General features: G+C 30.0%; 1 protein-coding gene across 3 annotated transcripts in view; it reads right to left on the reverse strand.

Moving 5' to 3' along the window:
• The window catches only part of LOC132754155 (sodium- and chloride-dependent GABA transporter 1-like), a 48,927-nt gene that overhangs the window by 16,944 nt on the left and 18,751 nt on the right, over nt 1–13,232 (reverse strand). For all 3 annotated transcript variants that reach the window (XM_060744750.1, XM_060744748.1, XM_060744749.1), the window contains exons 5-7: nt 8,660–8,792; nt 5,363–5,497; nt 3,540–3,643 (exon numbers count right to left, since the gene is read on the reverse strand). In XM_060744750.1, the coding sequence (XP_060600733.1) occupies nt 3,540–3,643; nt 5,363–5,497; nt 8,660–8,792 (372 nt within the window). The remainder of the gene's footprint in view (nt 1–3,539; nt 3,644–5,362; nt 5,498–8,659; nt 8,793–13,232) is intronic.

Below are 13,232 nucleotides of genomic sequence, written 5' to 3' on the forward strand. Positions count from 1 at the left end.
ACCAAATTGAAGAAAGTGATGAAACTCCTAATTGAATCTAGAAAATTCCTTCCAAAATTCCTAAACTAGCTGAAGCTATGGAGTTTAAGTTTATAGCGTTTCTTCATCTGTAAAGTGAATGTTTTGTATGTGTCTTAATTTTCCCAATTTTCTTATAATTGTCTATGGTTTTCATACTAAATTTTCCCAATCTATAACTTGTAACATAGGTAAATGTTATGCATTAATGTTAATCACATATTGTATGAATAAAACCCTTTTTTATAAAAAAGATGTTTTTATTAATTTCACTGATTTCTTGTTTAAAACGGTGAGTTTATTAATGCACATATGGTATCAGCTCTTTTTTATTGTGGCATTCACCGTTATACTAAATATAACTACAAAGGAAATTATTTCAAGATATTTTGTGCTTTAAAAGGAGTGATTTCTCCTATATCATTTTGCATTTGTTATCTTCAACAAACAAAACATGACTGGTTGTAAATCATGAAATATTACACGTTCCACATCGTTTATCAAATATTTTTTATAAATAAGTTTCCATAGACCTTGCTTTAAACTTGTATGTGCTTGTTTAGTGTGTATGCAGTTTTTTAACAATATTTTTTGATATCAAATTAACTTTCAAGGTTTTTCTTCCTATGAACATTTTTTATGAAAAAATAGTCCTTACTGCATTTAGTCTCGCAGTAGTAATATGATGATATATAATTTACTGCACAATCAGTCATTAATCACACATAACATGTAAATTATTACTTGAAATTTGAACAATTCTATTTTTCTTAAAATCTTATTTGTGCATTTTTCTTAACTTTCAGAATATTTTGGCTCATCTGGAGGCATGGAGCTTTAATTAAGACAAAATACCAGTACAAATTGTTATTGTTATAGCACAGAAAAATTATGCTAACACATATTCATGGCTGTATGTCAATAAAAAGACGGTAAACAATTTACAATAAAAAAATTCTTGTCACACAATTCTGATGTCCGTAAAGTCAATGACATTATGGCTGACCAAATTGTAAAAGTAAGGGAGAAAAAAATAAGAAGAGTTGACTTACAGCATTAAAAGGATATAAAGCTTTATCTAATGATATATTTTTTGTAATATTTTTTGAAAACCATAAAAAAAGTATATTTTCCATAATCTTATGGTTGATTTTTCGAAAGAGCTTCACATAAAATGTCTCTTGTTACTTCAATACACATAAATATTGTACGTAAACAGAATAAAATATTCCGAAAAAAATATTATTCTGCTATTTTTCAGTAGAATTTTGTGTGTTTTAAACAATGATTTTGTGCATGCACCATTTACTAAAAAGGAAATATTCCATCATATTTCTTTCGTACAGTCATTTTTAAATTATACTTTTGCAAAATATAGAAACAAAAATTTTTGTAAACTGCCACAAGTAGAGTTAAAGCTTATAGACATTAAATAAATTTTGTTTGAACTATAAAGATATGCACTTTAAATGTGACAGATTTTCCCCCCCTCATTGTAATAAATTCACGGTCCAAATTTTTTTTGCAAGGTTGACAAATTTTAAAAGATTGCATGCAGTGATAATTTCTCCATACCCCATTAATTTCACAACCCATTAACCTCAGATTTAAAATAATATAGATTTATATAGGAAATATATGTATAGGAAATTTTTTTCCCTCAACAAAATAACTTTTCCATACCATACTCTGCACGCATATGGCTACAGGTAAATTGTTTTGGAAATGAAAGACTTTATTTTAATGCTCATTTCCAGTTTGTACTAGATATTAAACTTATGAGCAAATATATTTCAAGAAAATTTTATGATTTTAAGGAAAGGAAAAAGATTCCAGATTAAAATAATAATTCACATGTTAAGTGCAATTAATGACCAATTTTTCAGTATTAATCAACATATTTTTACAGGATTACTAATGAAGTAAGGGCTATTTGTGCATATTTGACCTCTTATTGGCAATTTATGTGGATTGTAAGCGCTGTTTACAAAAATCACAACATAACACTTTTAAATTTAAGTACACTTTCGAAATTTTCATGAAAATTAGCACATATCATTTGGAGCCATGCTCCTTTAACATATTTTCTACGTACCATATATATGATAAGCAAAGTAATTTTAAACATGATTTAATAGAGAGAAAAAAAATTTCTATAGTGTCCAAAAGCCACAAAGTTGATATCATTATGACTAAAAACATGGAAAAAAAATTATATACAAAAATTGCACACCAAGACAGTTTTTTTTCAATTAAAATAGGACATAGAATGTTTACAGTCTTTTTTATCAAAAAAGATAGAATCAAGGAAGTTCAATAATTTCAAGGTTACAGTAATATCGGTTAACACTGAGGTTTAACACTGATCGCGTCAGTTTGTTGTCAATACCTTGTTTAGAAAAATGCACCATACGGCAGTATTGATATATTTTTATCTTGAACCACAACTTATGATACTTTTTTCCAATTTTTCTGTTCATAAGAAAAATAAGGCATATTCCTTCGAGGTTTTATTAGGAAACAAAAATACAAATTCTTTGTGTTTCAAATTTGACCTTCACTATTAAAACAATGGCAGGTTGGCAACATTTGATAACTGGGTCTAAGAAACAAATAATATAATTAATTTTTTTTTTATTTGGCCTTTATAAAGCATGCAAAAGTTTACAACCTTGATATGTAAGCTCATGATAAACAAATGATTTTCATATGTCCTTGAAACAGCATTGTAAACAGACAGACATGTTATAAAGACAGGTATATAAACAAAAACAGACAGACACATTAATATAAGACAGGTAACTCTCTGTTCAGGTTGATAATCAGTAAAATCTTCTGCAGCTTGCCAAGTTATGCATTACTACACATTTTCTTGTAGGACAAAAAATAACGGTTTTCCCATAACATGCATAAGTGGGAACCATTCAAAAATTCTTCTCTTTACAAAATTATTTATTTAGGAAAATGATCTTTTCTTTTTTGTACTGTTGTTACTCTCTCAAATTTGTTTCAAAGTAAATTGAAACAAAAATCAAACTGTGTTACTTTTTTTCGCCGTGCAAAATGATGACATTGCCAAAATTTTTTTAATATAGTTCAAAGACTTTGGAGGAAAACAAGACGGCTTTTTAATTAAGTATCAAATATAGTATTATTAAACACTGAAAAAAACACTAGACTATTAATGACAGTTTAAACATCTCATACACAGGAGACCATGCAGAAAAAAATCAAACACTTAAATAGAATGGTAATGGAAAATCATAACAGGACAGTGACCTCAAATACATCAGTCAGCCTCCGAACAAATAAAAAACCTTTACCATACTGCCGAACAAATAGAAAACCTTTACCATACTGTCAAATACAAAATACAAATCCCTGTGGCAGAGGTCCAAATCTTTATATAACTTAATGCCATTGATCCATAATGCTTAAACATAACAGGAGAAAAAAACATCTTCTTGAAAGCATTCTTATGTAACAGTTTAATGAGAGATAGAACAAGTTGAGTTATTTACCTGTAAACATTGTGTTTGAAGTCATTGTACGATGCCATTGTGATAATACCACCCCATGCCATTCCAACGCTGTAGAAAATCTGCAAAGCAGCGTCTCCCCAGACCTGAAATTAAAACAAATATAAAAGCGGTTTAAATTTTTGCGATACATAAGCAGATGTCGGCTGCATATTGGATTTTTGAAACCGATGCTTCGAACATTTCTAAATACATGTACATATATACCCGGCATTAAAATGAAGCAGCTGGTGCTATTTAAGAGACTAGCTTAACAGTTTAAAATTCGCATGATCAAAGTAATGTGAAGGTTGGTGTTTAAATGAAATCTGTCAGGCACAGCGCAGTATCATAATTATGTCACAGTGTCAGTATTGCAAGTGCATAACCAATGACAACAGTTCGATATTGAATGCGTGAAGTATCAAATTTGTGGACATATTACCCTGCCGTGAGTAAACATCGTATGATGCTTTAATAGAAAAGTATTTAAAGACAACTTTATGTGTTTCAATGAAGAATTGAAATATTTATTTTAAAGGAAGCCAGGACTGGGACTGGCACCAGACAAGTTATAAAACACAAAAGAAAATCTAATTTTCTTGAACAATAAATATCAAAGGTTACCATGGTAACTATGCAATACAAGTTCAAAAGTAAATCGAGCACGGAATCTTGCTTGGAAATATACAAGAAAAAGTAGGTTAATTATATCTCAGACATGGAGGGATCATTACTTAATCCACATATTACGTTTTGTTGCTTTATTGCAGGAGATGTAAGAAGCCCTTTCAGTCTTACACCTGTTTATTATCATTCTATTCAAATTGTTTAAATAGGTTACAATTAAGACTAATAAAAAAGTAATTATGATTCTTTTAATGATGGAATAAAGCATAAAGTGAACAACTAATTCACTTCTAAATGTACTGAATTGTTTTCTCTTAACTTTTTCCCAGCTGTTCACTGAATTTTCATGCCAAAAATTTATATATTTTGAAGTATAGTATCCCTAAGCAGTTTGCTTTTACATAATTATTCATATTTTTTTAATTGCCCAAGGGTGAACCCAAGTTTCTCTCCCAGTGCACACACGAACACACACACATAATTATATATATATATTTTTTGCATTTTTTTGCTTTGTTTTTACAATGCACCAAAACAGTAAAGGTCATATGGCGACTTTCCAACTGTATTAGTGGAGGAAAACCTCAGGTGTCTATCTGGAACCCTAAGTAATAACAAACATAATGTAAATATCTGATGCCATTTTATGTGTCTATTAATCCTTTCCACCCTAGATATCTAGATTGGATGTGTATGACAAAACTATTTTTGCGTAATGGTTATAATTACATGTATCCTATCATCAACATTTCTACATCATGTTATTAATAAGTGTATATTTCTGCATTTTTTTGTACTTTGATGAATCTAGCTAGTAATATATCAAAATATAATTTATTTATCAGTCACTAAAATACTGGCTTGATTTTTAATAAGTTACCACAACTAGGCTGATCACAGAAAAGGTAGAGAACAATTTATAAAAGTACATAATTTATTCGTAACAAGCTATGAACTTAAAAGAAGCTATCAAGTTAAAAACAATTATGATAAGGGTATTAATATTGGTATATAACAAGTTTAACATTCCTGGATGTAACACTCCAGAATCTACTTTAGATTTATTTTGCCTTGAGCTGAAATTTCCAATACTGTGCCAACAAAATCATCTTTAACAAGTACATGTAATAATATAAAAGCAGCAAATCTGTGTGTAATTATTACAATGTTTGTTGCAAAAAGGAAATTATATTTACCTGGAAAGTGGCGAGTTTCTCCCATCGTGGTATGATGTAAAACTTGATTCCATCAATAGCGCCATCTAGCGTCACTCCACGGATCAACAGTACCAATAACACCAAATATGGGAAAGGAGCGCAAAAATGCATTACCTGAAATAGCAATCAGTCTGAATAAAATTTCATATTCAATTTTTACTGATTTTTGTGTAAAATCCTAACCATAATACCCCCCCACTCCCTTCCCACAAATGACAAAATACAATTGACTGGACTTTGATCAAAATCCTATCTGAATGATCACTTTTGAATAAAATAAAGTAAGAAAACTTGTAATTAATTGCTGGCAATTTTAGATTTTCCCCATTTTGAGAGACTAGAATACCAACACAGACTATCATGATGGCATATTCATATTTAGTTTACCTTTGAAAGCTTTGGGCCTATATATCCCCCCACCCCCCTCTATACCATCTCTTGAACAAGTGTGTGTATTTGAGTATATTTATACCCAACACCCAGTTGCCCAAGGAGTCCAACTGGAACAATCCAGTACAGCTGTCTTACAAAGAAACATGGTCATCTCAGTAGCATCCCAACCCATGATTATTTGCCTTGGAAGGACAAAAAAAACATTTTAACTTTCCTTATGAATGAAAGATTCTAGTGTAACATTGTGATGTTTTTTTCATACTAAATCTTGGACATGTTTACATTACTCTTCATGTTTTATACACAAGAAAATCAACATAACTAATCGCATCTGTAAAACACCAATACCAGATACATTTCTATAACTAATTACCCAAATGGTGGGCAATTCATACTACATTCCTTAGTGCTCCACCTAAATAAATTTGTTATTTAACATACCAGCCATGATTAATTAACTGATAAAATACTTGTAGAACTTTTGTTTGCTGCCAGCTTTTGGAAGCATTTGAAACAGTGATGGAACATTGGTGTTACCGTGGGTGTTAGTGTATGGGTGTTACCATGGGACACTTTGTGGGTCATGAAAAACATGATTGTGATGCATGCATATTTCAATACTGTTACTGTAAATGCCCGCTTAAAAGATGCATCCAAAACTTCAATTATCTCAAATTTATTCTCTGGACATACAAATATCTGTTGTATGCCTATCAGGGGTCCCCATTTAGTGCATGTATATATTTCTCCAATTTTTCTGTCACACACTTAGATCATGCATTTATTGCATCAAAAAAATTTATTGGCCGTAACTGATCTTATCTTCCTCACTTTTCTATATATATTCACAGAATGCAGTGATTTTCCTAATTAAATCCTCGGAGACAGACACAAACTGCTTACAAATAATAAATTTTGCAGACTTCCTAAGTTCTAACATTAGCAAGTCACATCCATTTGGCTGAGAAATGACAGACGCAGCATGGAAAATTTCTATCGCAGCTATATATAGGCAAAAATCAATGTGAAGAGAGGAAATAAAATGTCAACTGTCATCGTGCTTCACCGAATTATATCAAAATTATTCCTGAACTTTACTTTCAGACTAAATGTCAATTTATAAGATTTGCTTTTACAATTTTATTCACTTTTGTCAGCTTTTTTATTTGTATGGTAAAAAAGTGCTAAATGTAATATTCTGGTTTTCAATCAATGACTGTTTATTTGTGTTACTTTAATAAACTGAAATTCTATTTTTAACAAAAGAAATTATTCAAATGATGCAAATATTAACTTGCAAAAAATTTTCAAACCAGTCCTTATGTACTGAACATGAACAAATTTATTTCAAATGCTATTAAGGTTTAAATAACAGCGTGATTGTTAAACAATAGACAGGGACAGTTGTGAAAAAAAAGTATTAAATAAAGTTTCAAAATAAAAATATCTCCAAAAAAAATCAAATTTATAGATCTGTAAAATGCACAATCCAGCTTTCAAAACTATATATTAATCTCAGATATTTTGTTTCTGTATATTAATAGAATTTCCTTCAATTTATTACATATTTGTTAACATGTATGTTTGTACTTTGATGTTTTTCATTTGAAATTTTTTGAAGCAAACATGCCTCTCTTTTCTTTTTGCAAACAATTCATTTATTTTCATATTAACTTCAAGCTGTTTCCATGGTAACAGATTGTGTAATGTAACTTTACAATAAAAAACACTTATAATATTACATTTAATAGTCATATTTTACATCTTTTAAGCTTTAAAGCAGCATGATTTGTGCAAATTTTCATCAAAATAGAGAAATTGTTTGAAACAGTAAACTGTTTTCAAGTGAACTTAATAAACGTTAGGAACTTTAAAACTGTATAGTCACATAAAATGAGAGAATATATGTTTGTTTGTTGGATTTACCGGCATGTCACGGATACATTGTACGGGTAATTGGACCTATTACAGCTATACTGGTGGTCAAGCACCCCGCCGAGCATTATTTCGGGCACAAGCAGGTGAGGGGTAAGTGACCTGAAGAAGGCAGCCTTTACCACTCGACCATTATGTAAAACATAATTCAAATTGCATATATATCTATTATTGTTTAACCATGAGTGTGATTTCTTGACTTGAGACACAATATTCACCCAATGGTAAATTTGGATTCTTGAACACAGGATTATATGCTAGGCCATGAAGAATATTTACTTCTCAGAATTGCTAAAGTGGAAAAATTTTGGGTGTCTGTAATTTTTCCCACAATAAAACCACATTATTGGTCATAAAACCCTTAGATATACTATGCAAAAATTTAATTTTCGTAAAACATTTATAAGCATTTTCCCAAAAAAAAACCCCACAAAAAACAACAACAAAAATACTCTCAATTTCTGAAGAAGAAAAAAAGTCATTTATTCTTTAATATCAATTTGCCTTGCCACAGTACACGAAGACTGAATGACCTATCTGATATCCTAACCAACAAAACCATCCTTCAAAAAAACATTTTTCCCCTGCCAAGTTTGAGGTGAAACAGTACGCTGCAGTGGTGAAACAGTAAGCAGCAGTGGCGATCATTTTCAATTTCCCATAAAAATAAATCTATGGCAAATATTTCTCAAGGCTAACAATTTACCTCCCTTATGAAACTAAATGGAGAGCATTGTGATGAGCAAAGAAAGCCATAATTATATCAATCTTTTAAATGCTATATTTCTAGTTAAAAGGAGTTATCTCCCATCTCTTAAATGCATGTAAATAATTTCCTTTGTAAAATAAGCATTCTCCCTTCTTCATAAAAGATCAGTTATCTCCCTTCCATATTTTTAGAACTTAATGCAATACAAATTCATTCCCGACAAGTCAAAGATGTCTCACCTTTCCGAGGACGGCAACACCTTTAAACAAGCAGAAAAAGACGCAGATCCAAGCCAGGGCGAGAGTGATGACCAGCTGCCAGCGCAGACCACCTAAAGTCTCAATACCATCCGTTAACTGTAAAACATGATTCCTGTAAATAAAAATAAAAAAGAAATTTAATTTAAAATTTAATTAGACTAACTAATTTGATTTTCTTAAATCATTGATTTAAATTCTCCCTGGAATGATAAACGATCATATTTAATACATAATGCTCTTCTTTATGTGTTCAAGGATCATAATTAATACATAATGCGTTCATGTAGCATGAAGATGTGCATGTACTGTTACTCTACACTTGCATACCTGTGTAATTGAAATACAAGAATTCCTATCGGTAAAAGGCATGTCATTAAATCATGAATTTCCTTAAAATTTAGTAAACAGAGTTATAAAGAGCTAAAAGAGAGTTTTCAAAATGATTTCAACAAACACTTATAAGATATGATTGACAAGACAGTATAAGTTTATTGGGGGTAAATTTCTCTTGAGCTAATCTTTTTAACCACAGCTCAAAAGCAATACTGTGCAGGTTTTAAATCACTTTATTCCCTGTAACTCAAAGGAAACTTGAATCGTGCATACAAATCTTTTTCTTGTTAACAAAACTGTTATTCATTTTCTGTAGCACTCTTCAAGGGAAACTCACATCTGTGCAAAGCCAATATCTTTCATCAAAGCATGACTGTGCAAGTAAGGTAAGTGCAACCTTGAGACTTGATCAAAATTAACTCAAGGTCAGACATGGAAATGTTATGAAAGATTCAGATTGAGTTAGCTTAAATGATTGAATGATTCATCATCTATCAACAGAAGGGATCACAAAAATGTGTTAGCTTAATTGATTAGTTTCAGTAATACCTAACAACAAGATTCAAGAGAAACACACTCTCTGAAAAGCACCTTAGACTTGAGAATCAATACAAATTCACAAACAAGAAAAAAACACAGGCAGTGGAAATTTCCACAAGTAAAAATCAATAATGAATTATACACATGAATATTATGTTTAAGAGGAGCACTGTTAATGCATTTATCATTAGGACAGGGAACAAAATGTAGCATTTTATATAATATTACATGTTGTTCTTAATGGATGAAATCATGCACTTTAGAAGTATTTATAATGAATCAGTATAAGCATCCAGGTGAAATCTGCAAGAGACAGTATTGACATTTTGTAAATGCATTTACAGGGCCAAAATGAATTTTTATCAAAAACATGTATAAATTTATAAAGAGTTCAATTTATTGTTAAATTTGTGTGCATTTCATTTGTTACAAAATTCTCCAGTTCGTTATTTTAAATAACATATAGCGCAACACGAATGACCATTTTGTTTAAACAACCATTTCACCAATCGGAACGTCCGAAAAGTTACCCTTTAATTTGCCCTTTCACAAAATACAAGCAGGAATACTTGATTAGAACCAGCTCCCTGATATAAGAGAATCCAAAGCCCCTGGTGGGATTCATATCAACCATGTAAATTAAAACGGCCAAATCAATTTACCCAAGCAAAATTTTACTGTCTCATTATCACATGATTCTTGTTTGTTTACTATTATAATTATGTTTGAACTCTTAAAATAATTACTACTATACCTTCTTTACAGCAAATAAAGCAAATGGTATGATTACCATTTTTAAAAACTGTGCCAATTTTTCGAAAATTCTTTTCAATTTAATACATCACATGATTATTTTTTTTTTAACCTTGAAACCTATTAAATTATATTTCAACCTAGTTTTTATTTGCAAACTTCGGAGCTTTACGGCCTTTTGTTAAGCCTTTTGTTAGTTTATAAGTTTGGTACACCAGTACACTCCTACTGTTTGTATAAGATTTGACTAATGGTTTTAAAGATTAAAATTGATCTTTGAGTGAAAAATGGCCTTCTACAAATTTTATTTCAGTAAAATTGAGCCAATACATTATCTGCAGTCTGTTTATTCCCTTTGTATATTAATGACACCAAAGTGATCCATTCATGCCAAAACTTTTAAATGAGGCCAAATATTATAGAAAAGGGGGTTAACATTTTGTCATTCTATAATTTGTACAGTTATTTTAAGAGTTAAACATGATCAATGAATGGAAATAATGTTGTACAAAATTAATGTACAAACATTACGTTGATAAATTGGTTTTGTTTTTTTCCGATCAATTTCGAAATATCAAAGATTTTTTTTTTCAATTTAATATTGGCAATTAACATAAACCTCTGGTAAATAATGTTTATACATTTTAAAAATTAATTTCAAGATTTACATTTTGATGTGGCGTAGATTCCATTTAAATGGAATAAATAGGCACAACATTAACATATTGGCATGCGTAGATTCTGTTTAAATGTGGCACAAGAGTTACATTTTGATGTTTAACATTTTGATGTGACATAAATTTCATTTAAATGGATAAAATATGGCACAAGATTAACATATTGACATGCCTAGATTTCATTTCGTATACATGGAATAAATGAGGCACAAACTATACAATATAATACTCATTAACAGTATATATCTTATTTCCCTGTGGAATATCATACGATGTTTAATTATTACGACTATTAAATCATGAAAATTGTATGAAATATCAATTCTATATACATTATTATAAACTGTTAATTAATGGATTGTAAAGAAATTTTTAAAAAAGCACCATTATAGCAAGAAATACACAATGTATCATAATGTTTGTTTGGGGAATTTTGAATCATTTTTCCATTTTTTTTATTCATTTTTTTTATTTCCATTAATTTCATATCCAGATATGTTAACAGTTACAATGTTCAGGGATTTTGTTTTTAAAAGAATTGAAATATTAAGATATTGAGATTAACAAGGATAGATGGGATTTTAAAGAACAGAACATTGTTTTTTAATTCTTGTTACAACATTATAAGCAACATAAAAGTTTACAACGCAAAAAGAGTTCAAAATACGCAAAAATAACCCTTATGCATTAATAGTGACGCAGTGATAAATACTGCAAAATCAATCATTAATCACACATGGCATGTAAACTATGACTTGAATCTACAATCTGTTTACTTTTCTTAAAATCTAAGTGGAATTTTTTCAAGTTTGATTTTTTTTTGAATTTGGAGGTGTGCAGCTTTAACATATATTTTATGACATGGCAACTAAGCAACTGAAATATTATTATCAATTTTTATATATTGTTCAGGCATGATATACTACACATGAATGAATTTCACAATGCTCCTTAAGCTTGGAAAAAAACCGACAACTTTTTCATGGAAATCAAGTATATTAAATACAATGAAATTATGAAAACTGTTGGAAAAGGAAAACCACAAAAAGTTTTTTTTTCAAGGGGAACTACATTATTATTGTTAAGTGTGTAAACATTAAAGATAACAGCCTTGTAATTGACAAGGACAGATTATTTCAATGACATTAACGGAAGTTAAAACTTATTATTACACTTCATACCATCACTGTTTAAACAAAATACTATTGCTTGACTAATATGGACTATATGTTTAAAAAGGCGGGAAACAGAATATTTACATCCTATCGGCCTGTCAAAATGACCTTCTTAACTCAACTTAAGATAAAGTAGATTTGAACTCTTGTGCAGGGCCTTAAAGTTTGCTTAAACCTTCATAAGCGCCACATTGGTTGAATTCATAAGCTTTACCTTTGTGTATCGTTAACAACTGGGATTAACCGATTTAATACAAAAGAAGCTTTGACCTTGACAAACTATTGTCATTTGTTTTCTACACTGATTGTCAGATATGTTTTTGTAACAAAGGTCACGTGATTCTATTCATGAAAAGCTTAATTCCCACCCACTTCTAAAAGCTTTCAAACCATTTTGCAATTTCAATGATTAAGTAAATATTTAAAATTGTCACTCTTACGATATAAAGTTCAATTTACATTTTGACTTTTACTACAAAAACCCATCAATTTCATTCATTATGTCTATAAACATAACATGTAAATGGCCGAAAGGGCAATGAACTTTTTCGTTTTTCTTTAAAGTACTAAGCTTACCTTTACTATGTAATGTGTTATCATAGGTTAAAAGTACAACAGCCATTGTATACTATAAATGTATGTTATAAACAGGTACAACTAGATTAACCTAAAGATAAGACATGCTCTGAGTTGGAAACTATAAAATTCATGTTTCTTGAGGTAATATAAAATATAACTAAAAACAGAGAGTCTCTCATACAAGGCATACTTTATAAGGCACTAATCTGGAAAAGTAAAGGTATCTAAGAGCAATCATGTGGCAGTAAACACTATAAATGCATTACATTGGTCTTAAGTAATCTAAATTATTTTCCTTATTTTCAGGCATAATGTCATTGAAACCAAAGAGAATTCATGCCTGTTTGAAGACCATAAAGATCAAAGCATCCCTTTCATGATTCTAAGATAAAATTATTATTATAAAACATATTACATAAATTTCAGAGATCTGCCGAGGACGCGATTTTGCGCCATTGGCGCTAAAAAAATGAGAATGGCGCAGGAAAATCGGCA

Source organism: Ruditapes philippinarum, unplaced genomic scaffold (assembly GCF_026571515.1).
Source record: "Ruditapes philippinarum isolate M1 unplaced genomic scaffold, ASM2657151v2 ctg6247_1_1_1_1, whole genome shotgun sequence".
In the NCBI taxonomy this organism is placed as follows: Eukaryota; Metazoa; Mollusca; class Bivalvia; order Venerida; family Veneridae; genus Ruditapes; species Ruditapes philippinarum.